The sequence below is a fragment of the Tachypleus tridentatus genome, chromosome 12 (assembly GCF_004210375.1).
Source record: "Tachypleus tridentatus isolate NWPU-2018 chromosome 12, ASM421037v1, whole genome shotgun sequence".
Taxonomy (NCBI): domain Eukaryota; kingdom Metazoa; phylum Arthropoda; class Merostomata; order Xiphosura; family Limulidae; genus Tachypleus; species Tachypleus tridentatus.
Genome location: NC_134836.1, coordinates 80,761,948 through 80,786,452, shown reverse-complemented (window position 1 = coordinate 80,786,452; position 24,505 = coordinate 80,761,948). Strand labels below are relative to the sequence as shown.

The window sequence follows — 24,505 nt, the reverse complement described above, 5'->3', positions numbered from 1 at the left end:
ATAATTCAGGTAGGAAAGTACGAGTAAAAATAGTCTTCATGGTTTAATGTATCCTCAAGTACATTGATGGCTGAAGAAGGAAACACTTACTAGTGAAATATATATATATATACTTAGTTGTTTTTAATTACTGTTAAATTTACTCAATCACTGTATGCAAAGCATTCTTCATAATTAACAGCTAACACTAGTGACTATTAAAACTTCCACTCAGGACTACTGAACATTTACCAAGTTGATGTAACAGAATACATTCTTGATATCAAAATGTACTGAAAAAATACTGGTGGAAAACAAAACTCAGTAGCCGACTGTTAAAAACAAGGAAAAAATGTAAAGGTTTTGATTAAACAAAGGCATTAAAATTATTTCTGTATTTTTAAATCACTTGCTTAAGTTAGCTGTATTCTTAGTTTTAGTACCATCCATTTTGTTGTACATTTGATCTGTTAATAAAGAGAAGATTTTCAGCAACATATTCAAGTTTTAATTTTATTACCAGAAATATTTTTAACAGAATATGATGTCAAAAACATTATCTAATTATCATTAGGCTTACAGAATGATCCAAACAATGGTGGTATAAAAATTAACAATATGAGGGAAAAAAAAAAAACTCTGAATAGGTACTGAAATGTTCATGTTGATTCACACAAAATATTAACACACACACACAACTATTTTACAAATGAAATTATCTCCCCCTTATTATAGTAATCCCTCCATTTCTTTCATGAACTGCTCATAAGCATCATCTTTTGTGGGGACTGTAACTGAAGGTGCCCTCAAAGCATTAATCAACTGGGATTCTTTTGTTGTTTCTCCAACTGAAAACAGAAAGTAAACAGAATTACACACAGAAATAATTACAGTTTCTAAGCTTTATATCTGCTAACATATGAAAACTGAATAACATAAGCATTACATATAATATACACCCAATTTAAATGTAGCTTATAACACAGATTTATATGATATTTTCACAGCATACATAACTTATATTATTTAGTTACATTACATGTACATTTATATGATATATCCACAGCATACATATCTTATATTACACTACGTAACAAAATTGTTATTTTTCTTGTTCCTTGGCAGAAAGTGTTATTTCCCAATTGCTTACGCCTAAAGTAAATGGAAAAGACCTATTTTCCTCTTCAAACTTTGCTTTTGTGACCTGGGTAATGAATTTTCAATTTTACCCATTTTCCAGAACATTCCATATAGATTCAGTGCTGAGTACTGATAGAGAATTTTCTCAAACTTACAAGAATTTTCTAGAATGTTGTAGAACTTATGAGAATTTTCAAGAACCTTTTAGCATTTTCTAGAACTTTCCATAGTAATATATATTTATACAGAGGTTCACCACTTACCACTTCAGTTTAGTTCTAGCTGCCTAAGTGAACACATAGACCTGTCTGATTTTATCAAAGATGGTATCAAGAAGCTGAAAACATTCTCCAGATGCATTCTGTTATGTATGTGGACAATTTATCAAGACAAGAGCAAAACGTACTCTGTGACAGCATCTGCTAAAATGTGTGAAGCCTACAAAGCATATTTTGACATGCCTGTCGGGGATCAAGACAAACCCTGGGCACCTCATTTTACCTGTGAGCACTGCAAAAAACTCTAGAAGGTAAGACAGATAATTTTTGCTTGCTTGAACAGTAAGATTTTATATTATACAAATTTTAGACCTTTTAAAATTTAAATATATATTTTTTTAATTTCCAATAGTATAGAAAAAATATCACATATAAAATATTTTGCATGAACCTGTTACACATTAGTTGTGGATGAGATAAATTTATTCTTCACAATAATTTTATTTTGCTCTTTTGTAGGATGGTACAAAAGGGAAAAGAGAGCCATGAAGTTTGTTATTCAAGAATTTGGTGTGAACCCACTGACCACTCAAGCAACTGCTACTTCTGCATGGTGGACCCATCAAACGTCGGGCTGGCAAGAATGCATCTGCACCATGTATCCGGACCTTCCATCATCCATTGCCCCAGTACCACCACACTGACCTGAGCTTCCTGTACCCACTCCACTAGAGAGAAAGCAGCCATTCTCAGAAGAGAGCAGCAAATCAAAAGAGGAGGTAGACATTGAAAATCCAGATTACAATATCAGAGGTGCAGCTGGTGAGAGAAACCCATACTACCCCAACCAAAGTGACCTTAATTACTCGATCAGAGATCTTAGTCTTATGAAACAATTTGTCACAGTTCTTGATAAGGAGTCTGTAGCCTTCAATTACCTTCGAGACTTCTTCCCTAAGCTATGTAAGGCAAAGGTCAAAGCTGGTGTCTTCGTTGGACCACAAATAAAGAAGATCCTGGAGTGCACAGAATTCCCAAAGAAGCTCAGTAGGAAGGTAAAAAAGCTTGGGGCAGCTTTGTCGCAGTGGTTTGGGGCTTTTTGGGCAATCACAAGGCCGAAAATTATGTGGAACTGGTTGAGGCAATGGTGAAGAACCACGGCAAAATGGGCTGCGGGAAGTCCCTGAAAGTCTATATCCTTGAGGCTCATCTTGATAAATTCAATGAGAACATGAGAGCATACTCAGATGAGCAAGGCAAGCGCTTCCACCAAGATATACTGGACTTTGAACGCCACTACCAAGAAGCGTATAACGTAAACATGATGGGAGACTATATTTGGGGACTGATACGTGAAAGTAATTTACATTACAATCGCAAATCTCGAAAGACTACTCACTTCTAAACATTTTTGTTCATTTTTGTATAACTTTAGCATAAATACATGTAAATCCTGATTCATATGTTGTTTTATTCAGACCTTATGTATATGACAATGTTCAAATTTGCCTGTTTTTACATAGAAAATAGGTTAATTTCTAAATTTTATTATCCAGGTCACAAAAGCAAAGTTTGTAGGGACTAATGGCCATTTTCTGTACTTTTATAACATAAGCAATTAAGAAATAACACATTTTGTCCAGGAACAAAATGTGTGTTACATAGTGTTATTTAGTTACATCACATATACATTTACATGATATATCCACAGCATACACATCTTACATTATTTAGTTACATCACATATACATGATATATCCACAGCATACACAACTTATAATTTTAGCCTACATGAGTTTAATTCAGAGAGGAACTTAAATGTAGCAGGATTTTTGTAGCTTAAATGAAGATATAATAGGGCATACAGAACAATAATTTGTTTTTCAGTTTACATATTTATATAAATGCAAAGGTTATAACAAAAATGAAGAAATAATATTATTTACAACTAATAAAAGAAAAATAAACATGCACTAAACTGAAAAAATAAAAGAAAAAGACAAAATACCTAGCTTTTTTGTTAAATAAACAGACTCCAGGAGAAACTAAAACTAGATGGTTTAAATATATGATATAAAACAAATGGTGGTGTTTCTGTAAAACACTGCCACAGGTGCAGATATTTCTGTAAAACATCCCAGTGAGTACAAATGTTTGAAGACACACAAGTTGAAGAGAAATGAAAAGAGCAAATTAAATTTGGTTATTTAAACCTAGTAGTTCTGTAGCATTAAAACTACAGCAGATATTCTGTGTACAAAATCTCCTTGAAGAACCTTTAATCATCTCCAAAAAAATATTTTTGACATTAGTTACAATGAAATTTCTACCAACATTTATCATGGTTATATTTTTACTAAACAGTCTGATTCATGAATGAAAATGGCATTCCTGGAAGGAAAAGTGCAAATTCAATGTACAACATTAAAAGTGATGAAAATAAACTATATATCTTGGAATGGATGATAAAATATACACACTCAAAAACATGATTGATAAAAACTACAAGGACATGAATTTTGATGGGGTAACTTTAGATAAATATTTAGAAATAACCAACTTGAGAAACAACAAAGACACAGCTAAGATAAAGTCAGATGATGAATAATCAGAGATAACTTATACAAAATGAAATTAGTCATTAGTCAGTTGAAGTTATTAATGAACTTTCAGTACATGTAAGACATACTGCTAAGAAAGAAGTGTTTTTATAGACATATCTTGTTGTTCATAAGAATAAAACTTAACTTTTATTATTTACTGTGAAAAACAATATCAGCAAATAACATGAGAATAATAACCAACAAGTACTAGAAAGGTGCTTTTAACACAAGTTCAATGTCAAATAAACTAATTAAAAGATATTCTCTACTTCACTAGGCAGTAAAGTAAATCAAGCCAAAAATACTGTCATTTCAAACATATATGTAAAGTAAGGAATGAGGAAGAATATATTTATTTCTTACATGTGCACAATTATTACATTTAGATTGTACAATAATATATTACAAGCTCTTATGTATATAATGTTCTTGTTTCATTAAACAACGGTTATAGGTTTCATTAAACCTGTTATAGTCGTTCAGAAGTGTCCAAACATTGTTTTTATTTGTCCACCTGACAGCCTGTTATAATTGTTTAAGGACCGTCAAAACATTGTTTTTACTTGTCCATCTAACAGCCCGTTATAGTCTTTCAAGAACTGTCCAAACAATGCTTATATTTGTTCATCTGATACCCCGTTATAGTCTTTCAAGAACTGTCCAAACAATGCTTCTACTTGTTCATCTGATAGCCTATTATAGTCATTCAAGAACTGTTATATTTATTACTTACTCTGATGACCCTTTCCTTGGCCCTTTCTGGCTTCTCGTTTTATTCTCAAGGCAGTCGGTGTAAAACGCGTAATGTCCACACTTAGATTACGTATCTGTGGTTTGGCTTCAATAGTAGCTGAACTCTTTTTCTCCTCTTCTGCCAACAAGGAATTCTTGGGCCTCTGGATAAGACTAGGTGGAGCACTTACAACATTTGGATTAGCTGAAGCACTTGTGGAAACAACAGATGGTGGAGGCCCACTAGGAAGTGGAATACCAGGCAAGGGAACACCAGGTGGTGGTGGGAGACCTGGAGGAGGACGTACCAACCTAAGTGGAGGAATCCCTGTAGATAAAGCATTAAGATGTCACAAACTGTTCACTGGCATGAATTGAAAATACCTCTGTATTATTACTGAAAATACATTAAGATTCATAATAACACGTGGAGGGCACAAATCCAGGGTTACAGCACATTATTACTGAAAATACATTAAGGTTCATAATAACACCTGGAGGGCACAAATCCATGGTTACAGCAAATACAATAACATATATATAGTTAAACCTTGATATTAATGGCACTCTTCTGACTGTAACCAAATTGTCCTCCACAATATGTTGCTCTTAACTTAAAAAATGAACCATGCACAGCTGGATTTCTTATTGAACATACTAAATCTCTGAATTATAAGATTCTCCATTATTTTTGGTGTATGCAGGATGTGGGTGGTCATGAGTTGCACATTGTCATTACATAAGGTATTGCCCAAAGGGGGGGGTCTCGGGGGTGAATTAGCTTTGCCCTTTTTTTCTTTATTACTGGTCTCAAAGTTTCAAAGTGTACTTCTCTTTAGACTTTAAACTACTAAACATTTCACACTTATTTTTATATTTATTTTGTTATCAGTGACTGAGTGAGAAATCTATTGAAAATAAAACAACAAATCACTGCTTCTGTCATCTTGTGTGACACTATAATATTGTAATATTCTAGAGGGCAACAAAGGATACCCACAGAAATTATCCAGCTTGACCTCTGCTCTGATGACTCTGTGTATAATTTATAAGTTTAATGTATCCTAGTGTTTACAATAAGAATTCCTTAGAGTAATAAAACTTCACTTTGTTAAGATTTATTACAGTATATAATTTAGAGCCTATCCAATAAACATAGGAAGTGTTTAAATAATAATTATCCATCTGGGATGTTTGGAAGTTAATGGCAACAAAGAAAACTGCCTATTTATCGAGAGACTGTATAGAGAATGAGACTAAAGATGCTGCTCTTAGTCTAGAATATTGAGGTACCTGTGCTGCAATATTTAGTGTGGCTATAAATAGTAGATAAAGAAAGAAATTAAAAAGGTCTGCCCTTAATGATGACGTGCCCATTAATCAAGGTTCTACTGTATTATTCTTATTACACGAGATAAAAGAATCCATGTTTATCATGTGTTATTGCTGAAACTACTAACATATATTACTATTATACAAGAGACATCAACCTATGAATATTGTGAATGATCAATAAAAATGCACTGATGTTCATCTGCACTAATAAAACAGCTTCTGTATGTCAGTCGGTTAGTCAGTTATGTTATAGCTCCAAGAGGAAGGAACTTTAAAATCAGCTTACATCCTAGAAAATTTCTCAAGGTATGTATCTGCCTGTTATTTTTTGCAAAAAACGTTTGTTAATATTTTCTGGCCTATAATTTTGTCCTTAATCCACAAAAATAGAGTGTATGCTGCCATTTGTCACTTGATAAAATAAATCAAAAACATATTATTAGTAAAAATTATTTAAATGTTTATTTGTTTCTATTTCAGATTTTCAAACTGATAAAAAACTTTTGAAATAAAAGCCATCACTATCCATGAGTAGAAAAAAGAAATCAGGTCAAATCTCTTTTTTTCTGCAGCATGGATAATAAGGATTTTTATTTAAAAAGATTTAGAAAAATTGAAGGAGATATAAGTGATAGAAACTTTCTTCAATCATTTAAAGAAAAATCATCTCTGAAGGAACATGCAGCTGTTAGTTTCACCAGTAAGTAAGAGGATAAAAAACACATACAGAAGTAGAGTAAATGAACAATGTTTCCATAATGTTAAGTGGCTTCTAATAAATGTTGTTTAAGACTCATAATATTGGTTCATTAATATGTAGAATTATAACCAGCCTTTTATATTAGTTAAAATAATTTTATTCATATGTCTTTGGCCCTGTTATCGATCAACAAAGTACTGAGTGATAAACATTCCTTAACTGTGGAACTCTATATCAAACTAGGTATCTAGGCAATAGTTGTAAAAATAACAACTGACATCTGGTGTTAAAGTTATTTAATACATAGAGTTATAATGAATATAGAATGTAATTTGATTTGATTTCTTCAATACAATAAATAGAAGAAAATACAAGTACAGGTATTACGTACAGAAAAACAAATACATTTTCTATACATCAAATACACTGTAAAATAAAAGGTTTTATTTAATTTAAAATCACATAGGTCCTGTAAATATGTTTATAAACATTGTTTTCATTTTAAGTTACACAGTAAGTTGGATGGTTTGGCTACCAGTATACAGTTGCTAATTGAACAGACAGCTGAATACAAGTTTATTAGTTTTATTCTATAAAATGTTTTTCGTTTTAAAACATGTTACAAAACTTACTACTTTACACCTTGTAAAAATAAATTGCACATGAAAAAGTGTTACAATTCACATTATTGGTAGAAATAATTATATTTAAATTTTTGTTCATACTAATTTCATAGAATACTTGAAACAGAATATCTTTCTTTTTAGTATTTGTACTTCTATATACTCAACAACATGAAAAGTTTTGAGCCTTCTGTTTAAAAATAGCTAAAGATTTGTTCAGGTGATAGCAGGTAAGGATGGCTAGTATATACATGGAGGGCAGGAATACAAGGTTATTATATATTATTACTGAAAATACAGTAACATATAAATATTCTTGTTGTGTACAGAGAACGTGAATCTATGATTATTGTCTATTATTACTGAAAATACAATAACATACAACATTTTATTATACATGGAATTTTAAATTATAATATGTCTAGCATTTAACTGTTTAATACAGTTAAGTCCAATGAAAAGATCATTTATATTATATACATATATAGATAAATATTCAAGGAAGTTAAGCAGACGTAATACACTTGATACTATAGAACTATCACAGTCAATATATGTAGCTCATGATAAACGGATATGATTACAAATAATTCATTCCTACAATGTAAAGTGAATAGTTTAATCACCTATTTTAATAAATTAATCCTAGAACAGGTTTTGCATAAGTCACATAGAGATCAAAGTGTTTATTCTGTTAATGATTTATTCACTACAGTTCCAAGTTATGCACTGCAGATACAGAGTTACAATGGTTTGTCTGTTAGCTAAATACCAAAGAACAGAATAACATCAACCACATTTTCTTTTCCTTAATGCAAGTATATTATACTTGTGAATTACTTACACATTTGGAAGTATATGAAATTGTAAAAATTATTTATAATTAAGGTCAAGTTAAGGATTACAACACAGTGCAAAAGTTAATGTGTGTGTTAGAGTTAATAGTATAGTTGAGAACAGCGAACATGTGCTACTATATTAAAACACTATCAGATTATCAACCTACATTAATGAGAATACAGTTCAGATAAATATTCTATTTGGCCAGATGAAGAAATACTCGACTTATATTTTACACTTGGTTGTAAAGAAAGACAGACGACAACTTTTCATCATGAATCCAGAAGATAAAAGAAACATATAAAAGGTATGAAAACAGTCTTTCAACCAATAAATCAGAGTAAACATTGCTAAGCTTAAACTAAAATGGTGACAAATTCTTAAAATAATACATTCTTAAAAGCTGGGGGAATAATTTTTAATATATAAGATGTTATAAGATTAACCTATTAATGTGACAAGAGACAAGAATTCTGAGATATGGGATGTTCCAAACAAGATGGAAGCACAAAGAATGTTTGCCAAACATCTCATTGAAAACAAATTTAAAACAAGTATGTGATAAGGTAGCTAAGCCGACAGTACATATTACTTAGGAACTTTATTGGTGAGATAAAACTGTCATGGCTTCACAAGTGAAAAAATGCAATAAAGTTCAAAGTCAACTATAGTTCAGTGGTGAAGTCAACTTAACCTGTTGACTGCCAAGCATTTCAGCTGCTACAATAACTCTAATGCTTCTTCATTTTGTAACTTTTTCATGACGCCATTTTGAATCGAAAGTGAAACAATTTGTAAGTAGGTCAAATGCATGTATGGTGCTGACATTTAGCGTTGAAGTTAGGTATTATTGAGAACGAATTAACTCATCCATGGCACTGTGTTACCGATCGACTTGGACGAGTTATCTCGTCTATGGCGCTGAACAGGTTAAGGCCAGCCGTATTTGTAAAAATACTTGAACACTGCTCATATGAATGAAAGAATTTAGTTGTGAAATACATAGCTGTTTTCTAATATGACTGTTCTTCTCACATAATTATAACAAAATGTCTTTTTTTTTTTATTTAGGAATTCTGATTCAGTATAAATAACTCATGTAAATTTTCTCAACTTATTGACTAGTGACTATGTATTCTTGATATTGTCAATTAATATCATTTCGGAGTAATTCACAAAGCTATACTGCACCACACTTGACTCACCTGGGGGAGGTCCAGGGGGTAACCGTGGTGGTAAAGTTCCAACTCGTGGAGGTGGACCTGGTGGGGGCCCTGGAGGAAGAACAGGTCGACTATGTGGAGGAGGAGGAATCCCTGGGGGTCCTAGTCGTGGTGGCGGTCCAAGTCCAGGTCGAAGTGGAGGTGGGCGGAATATCATAGGTGGTGGTCCTTAAAATTTGAACAAATATGAAATACATTATAAATTAAGTTTGAAAAAAGAATAATTATTGGAACTTTAATATAAATATACCAAACTCTAACACTTAGTTACAAGTAATAAAGTATGCAAAATCTAACTTGCTAGCTGTGCATAACCATTCCAAATTTTGAACTGATACATGAAATGTAGTGCTGAACATCCACACCAACTCTTTGGCTACTCTTATCTTGCTAAATTTTGCCATCCCTGTTATAACCTATTGTTCCAAATCGGAAACAAGACGAGTATCATAATTTCTTCGGTTCACATTCTAGATATGCTCGACACTTTACCCTCTCCCAGAATAAAGGACAAAACTTATGGCACTAACGTATACATAAGCATGTATAATCTTTCTTATATAACTGGTAAAGCATGTGTTATAAATATGCAGCCATACATTAACTAAGATCTCATATACTGATAGGATGTATTTTACAGATACAGAAACATACATAAATTGTTCACAGCCCTGACATTCTAATATTATAATTCAATAAATAGTGAAAAGTCTCCTAGCTTACATAAGACATCTTTCAAATCAATTTAACTTTCTAAGGGTCGTTTGTTACATAGAAAAAAAGTTGTTAAATATTTCTTTCTTGTATTTAAGAAACAGAAATATTTTATAGCATTACATGTATACAGACACAACACCTTACAATATTTAACCCTTTCTGGACTTAAAGGAGGGCACTCGTATACCTCAATTTTTCCTTTTTCATAGTGGAAATAATTATACAAATTACATGATAAAACAGTAACAATATCTAGTTTCAGCTTTACAAAATTTATGTAGTTTAACATACTTTTGTTATGTTGTGAAATATATAAAATTTAGAAAAACATTAGAAATATTTCACTTTGCTTTTGAATTATAATTCTTTTAAACATTGATCAGAAACTTACATTATATATATATATATAAAATGTATGTAATTAGTATTAACATTTAAATTGTAAAAAGAAACAAATATTGGTGGCACATGACCTGACCTTTGAAAATGGTGATACATCAGAGTGGGTAACAATATTTTTGCTGAAAAGTTATTTCATCAAAGGAAATGTCAGGGTTAATAAATCCATGAAACAAAAACAAGAGGTAAGCCTGAAAGTGGACCAGGATAAAGTGTTAAGATTAAACACACACACACACACACACACACACACAAAATCTATACCAGGTGGTAAACGCTGAAGTGGACAAAAAATATACATGCTAAAGTTATATATGTTATAAAAATCAGTACCAGGTGGTAAGCCTGGAGGTGGACCAGGAGGAAGTGTTGAGGTTACAGGAACAGATGGAACAGATGCTGGAATTTCTTCATGATGTTCGTCAGCCTCATCTATATTCTCTCTTTCATCTTCTTCTCTACCATCTTCTGCAGTGTCTTTCTTTACATTCTCTGGTGTTGAATCTTTACTTTTACCATGGCTTCTTTCCTTGTGTACAGCTTCCAGCTAAAAGCAATAAGTAGTAAACATTCTGAACTAGTTCATAAAACCTTGCAACAAGCTCATTTGTGTAATAATAAACAGCAAGATTTAACATCTTATACATATGTGTGCAGTAAGAAATATTTATTTCTTGAATGTTTAGGATATATGTATATTCAGTCTTCAGCAATGTTCAGTACATTTCAAAATATTCAAGAATTAAATATTTGTGACTGAACACATACGTGCCAGCATCATTCTAGCGTTCGTCATTCACAAAACATCTTTACTGACATTATCACAAGGGTTTGTGACACAAAATATTTATTACATGTCGTTGGCACTTCTCTGTAATCATTTATCTTTTTTAAGCCAAAAAATAAAATATGCATAAAAGTTGAGATCATAATTATGAAAAGTTTATAAAAAACTATTTTTTAAAAAAAGTGGATGACCAACATATGATAAAAAAAAGTGTTGGCACTGAACACAAGATTGTCATAAACATGTTAATCACAACAATTACACTTTAAACCACGATCATACCAAAAAGTAACCTCGTACAAACATTATCATAGCAGATACCTAGTAACCATGTACAAACATTGTCATTATAGACACCTCGTAACCATGTACAAACATTATCACTGGAGATATCTAGTAACCATGTATAAACATTACCATTACAGTTACCTAATCATTAGTGATATTAACTACTAATCCAGTATCTGATGTCCAAGTATCAACTATTAATTTTACCTACATAGCTGATTTAGTAACAGTCCATGGAAAGGCACTGAACACAAGATTGTCATAAACATGTTAATCACAACAATTACACTTTAAACCACTATCATACCAAAAAGTAACCTCGTACAAACATTATCATAGCAGATACCTAGTAACCATGTACAAACATTGTCATTATAGACACCTCGTAACCATGTACAAACATTATCACTGGAGATATCTAGTAATCATGTATAAACATTACCATTACAGTTACCTAATCATTAGTGATATCAACTACTAATCCAGTATCTGATGTCCAAGTATCAACTATTAATTTTACCTACATAGCTGATTTAGTAACAGTCCATGGAAAGGCACTGAACACAAGATTGTCATAAACATGTTAATCACAACAATTACACTTTAAACCACTATCATACCAAAAAGTAACCTCGTACAAACATTATCATAGCAGATACCAAGTAACCATGTATAAACATTGTCATTATAGACACCTCGTAACCATGTACAAACATTATCACTGGAGATATCTAGTAACCATGTATAAACATTACCATTACAGTTACCTAATCATTAGTGATATCAACTACTAATCCAGTATCTGATGTCCAAGTTATCAACTATTAATTTTACCTACATAGCTGATTTAGTAACAGTCCATGGAAAATAAGAGCAAATACCATACACAATATACAGGGTTACTTAAAAAACTGCACATATTCACTTAAAACGATCTAAAGATTATGCACATGCAACACACTAAAGTTTTTCTTCATTAGAACATGATTCACCAGCTAATAAAATGTTTTAACTGTAACAATTGGCTTATATACACAATGTTCTAACCACTATGGTATTTGTTATATCTAAACTGGCTTCATACTCTCTGTATTGAGTGAAACACACCATCGGTAATGAAGGCAGTAGGCACAGAACAGTTAAAACACTATTAAACTTTTTTCTTTGAAAAACACTCACAGACTGAATAAAATATGTAGTTAGAAAATAGATCTAATATATTTTAACAAGTCCAAAAGTTATGTTGGCCATTTTATTAATAATTTTGATATTTGACGTGTTTTTAAATACTAAATGGCAAAACAGGTGATGGTTATGATATACATGCAACAACTGCTAATGTTTACAAAGCACTAACAAAGAAAATTCTTGATGTATACATTTCTTAGTCCAGTAAATAATCATCAAATACCTCTTTCAAAAATTCTGAAATATCCGTTCCAGCCATGGCTAACATCTTGGCTTGAAGAGGTGTTGGCTGAAGAGTATCACTGTCTTCATCCTTTTTATATTCTGTAATTTGTTCAACTTTCTTTTCCTCACCTGGAGGACCATCATCCATGTGATCATCTTCATCAGCAAACCGTATTTTTCTCCCTCGAACTAAATAAACAACAAAAGCTTCTCACACAATAATTCTCATGTATATTTCAATCATCCATAAGCCACACACAAACTTTTATTACATATATATAACCATTATGTAACAATATTCTCATCAAACACTAATATAGTATTCATACCCCCACACACAGTTATTATAAATACAGAACCATTTTCTAACAATATTGTATTCAGATCAAAATAATTTTCTAAATAAACCTTTTTCTGGAATCAATTCTGTTTAACTACTTACAAACTTAAAAACTACACAACAACAACCTTATTTTTTTTGCTCATTAAACAGACGTACTGCCCAAATATTTTCAAAAATATCAGGACAACCTTCTAAAAAATGGTTACCAATTACAATATTTGTTCCAAATTATGCAAATATTCTTGTAAAATTAACCTCAAACAACAGAGAACTTTCATTAACTCTATCACTCACATTGTGCAGTACACACTAGTACAGACAGTAAAAGACTTGAAAATGTGTGTCTGATAAACTACTGGTCAATACTAATTCTATCACTCACACTATACCGTACACTTTAGTACAGGTAGTACTAGACTTAAAAATGTGTGTCTGACAAACTAATGGTCAATACTAACTCTACCGCTCACATTGTACAGTACGCACTAGTACAGGTGGTACTAGACTTAAGAATGTCTGTCTGATAAACTAATGGTCAATACTAACTCTACCACTCTCACACACTAGTACAGACAGTACTAGACTTAAGAATATGTCTGATAAACTACTGGTCAGTACTAACTATCACTCACACTATACAGTATAATTTAGAATGTATAGTTCAACACTTATTAAAGTGTGAGTTATTAATTAACTCTGAATGATAACTCTATACATTATGCTACATTAAAAATCTGTACAGCTGCTAGTGGACTGACTGCTAACACAGTTCTGAATTCAACAATTACACATCACTTATGCATGAAAATCTCATTTACAGGATAATTTTCACAAATGCCAAGTTTCTTACATGGTTTCTCAGATTCAATATCATCTAGAGGATCCACATGGTCAATCAGAGGTTCTATAAGAATAAATCAGATTTTTCAGTCACTAGTTCTAATAAGATGTTGGTTACCTATCCCAACTGAATACTCAACATGATGCAATGGGTTATTACAATAGTTAAATTTCTTATGTATTAAGCACAATGTAACAACATATTCATTATTAACATACAGATTTTGTTCAAGATTTAAAGCACCTTCACAACATTATTATTAAACAAAAAATATTAATTTTCTAATCAAACACTTGTTGTTCTTGTGATTCAATAACAACAGAAACTTTTATCCTTGAATTAAATACTAAAATATTCAGTTGAAATTAAAAGAAAACTATCTGCTCTCCTCAAGTTATGAATAATTTAGTTCAGGTTAAATCTAAACACCTGCTTGTGTTCTGCCAAAACTAGCACATGATAACAACATAGATGAATTAACATCTTTCCATCCTGCCCTAATCAGGTATAAATATAAACACAACATACCTTTGTTCAATCCTAACCTAATCTTTGGAATATGTTACAAAACTCAGTACAATATCTTTGCCCTGCCAATGTTCCAGTAAATACAATAAATACACCATGTAATATTTCTTTCATACTAAAGAAATAAGAAAATGTTTAACTCCCTTAATTTTATTATTTTGTTCCATCAAGTATAAATACATATAGTGTTTTGATATCTTTCTCCCAGAGAAAAGGATTATTATAAGCTAGTTTACAACACATTAAATTTACTTAAAATAAAGCTCTACCTATTATACGTTAAAATTAAAGCCTTTTGAAATTTGTTGACAGCATGTTATAAAGATTTATTCCAAGTACAGAGAAATCTTAAGAGAAATACTAAACACAATGAAAAATACTACAACTTTAGAAATGCTCAATGTTTGGAGAACAAAACCTTCTTATACAAATCTCTATTCTCTACTATTCAAATGAAAATAGGGGCAAAAGGGTACCTTCTTCTGGATCATAAGGATCTTCTTCATCATCAGACAGTTCAGGAGGTGGACCAGGAGGAACACCAGGGGGCACTCTCTTTTTACTTAGAAAAATGTGCTTTTCTCTATGACTAAAAATATATATACACTATAAGCTAGACATACACACACACACACACACACACACACACACACACATATATTAGCATAGATTTTACAAACAAGAGTTTAACATAAAAAACACAACTACAAATTTCTGCATCATTTTGTGTAAAATATAATCATTGTAAAAGTTGATACATATATACAGGAACTTTTTCACGCATGAAAAAGTAAGACTTGAAACAGCTGTAAGAACATACTAAAGTACAAAAAGTTTGTGTTTATTGGTGCAAAGCAACTAGGCTATCTACATCAAACCAGTAAAAAAGTAAAAATAAAAGTAAAATTATTAAAATATGTAAAAGGAGTCATGTTAAAATGAAACAAAGTCCAATTTTCATATCATAAACATAAGAGATAAAAAGACAAATGGCCCTTGAAAATTTAAAAACTCAACTGAGGCAGACAGTGTCACCATTGCCAATGACACTGTTCAACATCAAGAGTGAACTCATGATAAAAATATGTCTAAAATGGCACCGTCGCTCACAGTCATAATAACTGCATGACAGTTTAATGTGGCTGTTTTGACTTGAGTGTCACACAGACCACACACTTGGTGCATCAGTTTCAGATAAAAAAAATGACAAGTTTAACCTCGCCAGGACAACTTCCTCCTTCTGATTTTTATGGAAGCAAGACAGCCAAAGAGCAATAGAAGATTTGATCTGGAAAAGCTGCTTATCATGTTGCTCACTCCAAGTCAACTGCCAACTAGCATGGAGCCAAGTCTTAAATACAGGACTGTAGTCCATGCATGAGATAGGCACGACCATGATAGCACCAGAGCAGACAGACTTAGCCGTGGTGTCTCTAGGTCATTCCTGCAAATACCAACATGGCCTGGTATCCATAAAAACTGGACCAAAGTAGATGACAGAGAGAAATGGGCCAGTCAGTTTTGAATACTGACAAGAACAGAGTGAGAACTAACATGAAGTGATTCCAGGGCCAGTACAGTTCTAAATGGGTCGGTTATTAATAGTACACTTCGTGTATTGCATAGCTTTAATATGATCCATGGCACGAGAAATGGCATACAATTCAGCAGTGAATATAGAAACTGTAGAAGGGTTTCTGTGTGCAACCACTGAGCCACAATAAACCATTTACCATCTGTGTAAATGGGAATGGAAGGATGGTTTGAAATATTTTTGGCAAATAGAAAGTGGTACTTCCAACCAAGAGTATCTGCCTTCTTCAGATAACTCAAAGAAAGGTTACATTTGGGGATGGTAAGAAGCCATGGTGGGATGACCAGTAGATACAGCAATGCTATCTAAGGACAAACCCAATTCATCCAACTGCACCTGGATATGAAGGCCAAAAGGATCAATGTTCTATGCTAAAAATCTATTGTGCCACCATTCAATCAAAACTGGACTAGGGGTCTCTGCTCTATGGCTCTGCCAGGACCTTGGCCTTGAAGATTTTGGACTCTGTTCACCATTAGGGACTTCTGCTCTGTATAGGGGCCTTCCACACTTCTCCAGTCTATAGTTTGTGCACTGAGTCTCACGAACCTCTACCATTTGCAACTGTCTTTTCTACATGCTTCAAAACTTTGATCCTCACCACAATGTTTTCCTTCCTCAGTGGGACATACCTTTTTCATAATAGAAAATAAGCTCCAAGAACTTCCCTTAGAGACCACAGGAAACACAACTTCTCCGGAAAGGAGTTTGGAAAAGGGGTGAATACCCCGTTGGTGGCAGAAGTGCATGCAAACAGTTTTAGAGTGCAAAAAGGTAAAACCTTTTACTGTGATACACTTTAGTAAATGATTGAGAGCAGTGTGTAGCTGCAGTTCAATAAATCTTATGATGACAACCGACATGAGATGTGGAACATATCGACATAGAGACCATTTGGAACTGTATGGGGGAGTTGTCCACTGATGCAATAATGACATTAATCTTTATAATGAAAAGTGTGGCACTCAAGACACAGCCCTGAGGGACTCCAAGTTCCTGTGAGAAAGAATAAGATATTGTTGAACCAATGCAGACTTGGAATCATTGATCAATTAAAAATATTTAATAAAAATGGACAAATGGCCACACAATCCACATGAGCAGAGGTCTTGCAGAATGCCTTACTTTAAACTTTCTCAAGGTACAAAAATACAGTAACAAGATATCATTTGAGAAAGGCTTCCCTGATTGAAGTTTCAAGTCAAACCAGGTAGTCCACGGTGAAGAACTGTTGTAGGAGCCCACACTGAGTGGGTGAGAGGAGGTTGTTTGATTTGAGGAACCAAACAAGACTCATTAATTATCCTCTATAAGATATTACACACACAGCTCATCAAAGCAATTAGACGGTAGTTCAAAGAAATCTTGGAATTCTTCCCAGGCTTAGAAAAAGGGAGGACAATAGCATGGCACTGAGCATCATGGAAAACATTCTCTTGTCAGATCCAGTTAAAAACAAGAAGAATAGCAAGAGAATCAGGAAAGAGATAATGCAGCATCTTGTAGTGAATATCTTCAGGTCCAACTGATGTACTGCCAGACCAATGAAAAGCAAGCTTGAGTTCCACCAGCATAAAGGGGCAATTACAGTCATAAAGATCTTCAGCTTGAAAGGAAAGAGATAATCGTTGTCTTGATGGCTTAGAAAGTGGGGGATGAAGCAGAAGTGGTAGATGCATGAGAAAAGCTCTAGCCAAAAGTATCGGCAATGCTCTGAGCATCAGCAACTTCCTGGCCATCAAAGAGCAAGATTTAAAGGTGGATAGATGCATACCTTTCGAATCTTGTCCCATATGACTTTGGAACTGATGGTAAAAGGTAAGCTAGATGTGTATTTAATCCAAGATTCCTTCTAGCTTTGATGTCTGACCTACAAAAGGCATCCCAGACCCGTTTTTGAGCCTTCCATGCCATGAGGCAGGCAAGATTCCACTACAGGTGAAGATATTGTGGAAAACATGTCAAGGTTTTAGGAATACACTGAGCAGCTGCCTGGACAATAGTCAATCAATGCTGCCATGCAGTCATCTATCGATGGCTTACAGATGACAGCAGGATCATATTCCAAGAGAGCAGTAAAAGAGGGCCAGTTAGCCTGGTCAAACTTCCATCAAGGCACATGGAACAGGTGGCATTGACTACAACCACTCTCTCTCAAAATGATGGAAAAATAATCATTGCCTTGTGGATTACTGTTAACCCTCCAAGAAAAATAAGAGAAAAGTGAAGGAAAGCAGTTAGAGAGATCAATAGCAGTAAAAGACTAAGTGCATGAAAGTAAGTATAAGAACCAGTATTGAAGAGAGAAATGATCCCTCCTATCAATATCAGCACCACCTCAGAGGGGATTACATCCATTAAATCCTCCAGTAACTGTTCAATTAAGGCATCAAGGTCTGACTGATCATAGAACTCTTCAGGAGCCAGGTAAAGAGAACAAACAGTGATGGTACAACCCAAGGAAACACATATGGCTACAGCCTCCAAGTGTGTACCAGTGGCAAAGACAGGGTGGGCACATGCTGAAAGATCAGCAGTGCTGCCCCTCCATGCACCTGTTCATCACACAACTTGTCATTTCTGTACAAAGAAAACTGCCAAAGGGTGACTGCATTGGCAGGTTTCAGAAATGTTTCCTGTAAGGAGATACACACAGGATAGTAAGAATCAATCAAATCTTTAATGTCATCCATATCTGAATGGAAACCCTGACAGTTCCACTGTATAAAAGGTGTTATTTTTATTTATGTGGAAAAGAATGGGGTGGGAAGATCTTCTGTTTTCAACTACATTTTTTTTTTATTAGACGGAGGTCTATCAGCCTCCACGGATTCTGCCCTTGGTCAAGTAGGTTGGTCTCTGTCTCTGGACAAAGATTTAAGTAACTGAGGGCATTAACGAATAATCGTTTCGCATCTCAGGGCTACAGAAGAGAATGTACTTGAGGAAACACCCAAAACAGAAGCTAAAGTAAGTGAACTTGGACAGCCACTGGAAGGAGTTATAGAGAGAAAGATGGAAGTAAGCATGGATTCATCAACTCTCTTAACCATGGAGGGCAAAAGACTCTTCAAATGTTTTGCAAACAACTCTGCTGGAGGGACCAAGATACCTATTTGCACTCCCACTGTGACAGTGGAACAGAGTGCATCAACATATGACCAAGATGGAGTGGGGGAAAATAATTTCTGAGCCTCTGGGTAGGAAATATTGTTTATAGTCTTCAAGTGTTGCACCTCTTTCTCCTCCACTAGCTTAGGGAAAGAAGTAGAGTAAAAATGGTATGAACCACTACAGTTAACACAGCATGGTTCCAGTTCACACTCACAGGCATCATGGTCTTGGCCACCACAACATGATGTCTTGGAGTAACTGAACCGCCGCTGGCACTGAAAACATCCGAGAAGGTTAGGAATGTACGGCCATACCTTAGAGTTCAGATAACCTATTTTGACTGTGGCAGGAGGATGTGATGTAAACATCAGTTTCAGAACATTAGTAAGCATCATAATTCCATTTTTGAGAGTGGAGATCTAACACACTGCAGAAACACCTTGGCTGGAGAAACCATCGAGACTCTCTGGCTAAGGAATGTTATTTAAATTTTCTGGAATAATGCAAAGTTGTATGGGAAGTAATCTCAATGGGTATATACCCAGTGACCTTTGATTTCAAGAGAAGTTTGGTATTATTGTGATGAAGATGTTTCCACTAAAATGTCTCCAGTGTGTTACTTCTTTACTAACTTGAGGGAGCCAGCAAGCCCCTCTAATCCCTTTTGAATAATAAAGACGACATTTGTCCTAAGGATTTCTCAAATAAGAAATGCATAATTCAAAATCAAGGTACAGAATCTGACTGTGATAGTGGCTCTACAACAGAATTGTCCATGAGTGGTCATTTTTTTGATTATCTGTTTTGTTTTTTTAGTTTTTTTCATTTTTAATGAATGGAGGTATCCATAATAAAGGAATTACATTTCAGAGTCCACTGACACCACCTACCATGGAGCACTATGAGGGGATGCATCACAATGACAAACAAGGACATTGCAGCAATGCAAGGGTTTCGTGAGCACTATATACCCAAATACCAGCATCAGACACAATGTCCACAACACTCATTGAAAATGTTTAACAATGGCACTCGATTAACCCCAGTTTAAGCGGACCAGGCGAATGACCCTGGTGGTGCCACCTCAAAACCACCCATCTACAGGAATTCAAGGCCAAATGGCATGTTATGGTTGGACCTTTCGACCACCAGGATCCTCTCCTCCCTTTCACGGGTCGCCACACACGGCAAACACGTGGGTGGATGTTTAAATTCCAGAGGAGGTAAACGGAAAGTACAGAACCTACTCTGGGAAGTCTCCTCACAATGTACAGGAATCCACCTCGAGGGGAGTATGAAAAGTAAGACTTGAAACAGCTGTAGGAACTTACTACAATATGAATAGTAAGACCCGAGATACCCATATGGTACAGAAAGATACAATTCAGTGATAATATAGGAAACCACTGAACTCCTTTCTTATGTTTACCTGCTTAACTATCACTGTATATATATATATTTCTCAGAATGGTTAATAATCTGTATTTGCAAACACTGCCTATAAGTTGTAACTTCTCCTAAATCTTCTTATTTTTTTACTTTTATGTATATATAAAAGTAAATGAAATATATATATGCATGTGTGTGTCACCTAAGCCCACACAAATGTAATACAATATAAAAAGAAACTCAAACCTTATATTACAGAAACTAAAGACATATAATAATTTCATGTTTTAACGTTCAGTACATTTCTTATATATTTGCTTTTCATAATTGTTTCTTACTGTCAAAAATCTTACTCAAATGCAGAGGATCTCTTTAGAATTGATTGAGGCTGATGCAAATGAGCAGATGGAAGTGGAATTTCATTGGGCAGCGGAATCTGTGCAGGAACTGTGAAGAAGGTTCAATTTGTTACTTACAGTTTCTGAATGAACTTTACATACTTTAGAATGATAAAAACTAATACAAAAATATCTGCTACGTATGCACCTTGAACTAAATTTCAAAGCTACAAAATATTCATTTCCAAGTAAGCTGTTGATCTTCCATGGAAGATCTATTACATACAGAGCTTTTTAAAAAAGGTTTAAAAAGTGAAATGTTAATACTCTCTACAATGTAAAGTAAGATTCAATAATGCTGTTTGGAATTATCAGATTCAAGAATGGTTCTTTGAATATTAAATTCTAAAATGGTGCACAAAACTCTTTCAGTACAAAACAGTCAGAGTGCACAACTCATGACCATTTCAGATCAACATAAAGTTCTTCCAAGACAAAAACTTTTATATTCATTTGAGAAGTTCTGGTTATACAAATGAAATATTAAAAGAAAGATGTAAAAATTATTTTTATTCTTAGCATTAAAATTGCCTTAATGCACTTAAGACTCATTCTGTGAAGCCTTCATAAATTTATGGTGGGTTACATTACAAAACTCTCCAACATAAAATTTGCTATTCTGAAATTATAGAAACATACAAGGCATTAAATACAAGTGTGTTACAGGACAGACATGTTTAATATTAAGCAGCTCTGGTAAATTAAAAACACATAGATAGACTAGAAAACCTTTAATTCAAATTCTTTATTGAAATATTTTTTGTGGACAGCAGGCTTTTAATATTGCCAAATTATGTGAAGACACATTTAATAATATCAGATTTCTAATATAAATAACTTCACACTTTTAGCTAAGTGAGCATTAAATTTTAGAATACTACTTACATTAATTGAAATAATACATTTTCTAGTGCTGCCTTCATGAATCAAAATATAACTTTGTGCTTACACTGTTATATCCCAAAATGCCATTTACATTAACTATTATACTGCTAACTTGTAATGAAATAACAAGAAAGAATTGCCTAGAAAAATAATTAAGGGAATTATTTTACCAGAAAACACAGAAATCTTAAATATAAATTTACAAGAAGTTGTCATGTTACAACCAAGATAAAAAATAAGTGTTTTTATACTTACTAACAAATGGCATACTGGGTGCAGAAGGTAAAGGGATCTCTTCCACTTGCACTTGCTGGGCATACTTTACAGACTCTGTAACAAGCAGCAGTTTATATATTTTCTACTACTATAAAAATATTATACATTTGACATGCAAAATTCATAACAAGATTAAACAATTATATCAAATATCAACCCTGGCTTTAAACAAATGATTACATACAACAATAAAAACTCTTAAAAGCATATTAACTTGGCAATGAAATTAATATTATTAGACTGATCAATCTATATGTAAAAACTGCTTGTTTGTGTTGAGAAAATTTTTTGCATAGATGAGTGAACAACGTTTCGACCTTCTTCGGTCATCGTCAGGTTCACAAAGAAAGGGAGAGGTAACTGACCACATGTTTCAAAGGGGTTGTGTAACTGAGTGTTGGAATGTAGAGGGTGTGCTTAGATGTTTAAATATATAATTTTATATTATTTATTTTATTATTATTATATTTTTTAATATAGATATAAAGATGTTTGAATATATAATTTATTTATTTTATTATATTAATATAGGTATAAAGACGTTCCTTTATATTGGTTTATTTTGGGTTTAAGTTGTTGTATAAGTAAGGCTTCTTTAATTTTGCGTTTGTTTATGTTTGTTTCTTTATTTAGTATTTGAGTGCTTTCTATGGTTATGTTGTGGTTATTTGACTTGCAGTGTTCAAAAACGTGTGAAGGTGACTTTTTATGTTCTTTAAATCTGTTTTCCATTTTTCTACTTGTTTCTCCAATATAGAAATCGTGACAGTTATCACATTGTATTTTATAAATAATGTTGGTGTGGTGTTTGTCAGTGTAGTTTTTACCCAGCATAGACCTCAGTTTTATGCCTGGTTTTTGAATAAATTTGGTATTAACTGGAATGTCATATTTTGTTACTAGTTTTTGCCAAATGTTGGTTATTTTTCTGCTGATGTCGGGAATGTATGGTATGCAGCAGTATATGGTTTCGTGATTTTTTTAATTTTTGGGATATATTTACTTTTGTTAGTGATTTTGCTTATTGTCTAGGTGTGTACATATAATGTTTTTTTTAATGAATATATAGTATGCAGCAGTATATGGTAAAAATTAGTAACAAAATATGACATTCCAGTTAATACAAAATTTATTCAAAAACCAGGCATAAAACTGAGGTCTATGCTGGGTAAAAACTACACTGACAAACACCACACCAACATTATTTATAAAATACAATGTGATAACTGCCACGTCTTCTATATTGGAGAAACAAGTAGAAAAATGGAAATCAGATTTAAAGAACATAAAAAGTCACCTTCACACGTTTTCAAACACTGCAAGTCAAATAAATACAACATTAACATAGAAAACACCAAAATACTAAATAAAGAAACAAACATAAACAAATGCAAAATTAAAGAAGCCTTACATATACAACTTCAGCCCAAAATAAACCAATACAAAGGAACACTTTTATATCTATATTAAAAAATAATATAATAAATAATAATAATAATAAAATAAATAATATAAAATTATATATTTAAACATCTAAGCCCGCCAGCTACATTTCGACACTCAGTTACACAACCCCTTTCAAACATGTGGTCAGCTTCCGGTCAGTTACCTCTCTCTTTCTTTGTGAACCTGACGATGACCGAAGAAGGTTGAAACATTGTTCATTCCTCTACGCAAAAAATTTTCTCAACCCAAACGAGCCGTTTTTACATATATATTTCTCTACAAGTGGGTTTTCTCGACATCACAGACTGATCAATCATTCTTCTGTTAGATTTGACTGTTATTTTTGAACCTACAAGTTTTCAACATTTCCTCTAACTTCTTGGGATAGCTGAATATGAAGATAAAAGATTTTATTTACCAAAGTACTTTATCAGTTGATTTCTACGTTTATCATAATCTATCTCCATTTTTCTCAAGTCTGACCATCTGTCTGGGTCTTCTTTTTGCTGAAATCAAAATATATCCTATTATCAGAAAGGTGTTTTCATTTTTTCATTTTTAAAATATTAGATTTTCCATACTTAAATGAGGCAAGTCAAACTTACTATGAAGCCAAAACTTCATAAGGCCTAAAGTAATTTAGCAATCTTAGTTTTCATCTGAGATCAAAATAGACAAGAAATTAACACAGATT

At 33.1% G+C, this 24,505-nt stretch overlaps 1 protein-coding gene across 1 annotated transcript in view; it reads right to left on the bottom strand.

The window, feature by feature from the left end:
* Positions 1-478: 478 nt before the first annotated feature.
* LOC143233796 (WW domain-binding protein 11) overlaps positions 479-24,505 on the bottom strand; it is a 33,911-nt gene continuing 9,884 nt past the window's right edge. Inside the window, exons 5-14 of the mRNA XM_076470477.1 lie at positions 24,230-24,317; positions 22,345-22,419; positions 21,160-21,253; positions 15,186-15,298; positions 14,191-14,244; positions 12,996-13,186; positions 10,843-11,056; positions 9,376-9,561; positions 4,674-5,000; positions 479-827 (exon numbers count right to left, since the gene is read on the bottom strand). Of these exons, the coding sequence (XP_076326592.1) occupies positions 709-827; positions 4,674-5,000; positions 9,376-9,561; positions 10,843-11,056; positions 12,996-13,186; positions 14,191-14,244; positions 15,186-15,298; positions 21,160-21,253; positions 22,345-22,419; positions 24,230-24,317 (1,461 nt within the window). The 3' untranslated portion in view covers positions 479-708. The remainder of the gene's footprint in view (positions 828-4,673; positions 5,001-9,375; positions 9,562-10,842; positions 11,057-12,995; positions 13,187-14,190; positions 14,245-15,185; positions 15,299-21,159; positions 21,254-22,344; positions 22,420-24,229; positions 24,318-24,505) is intronic.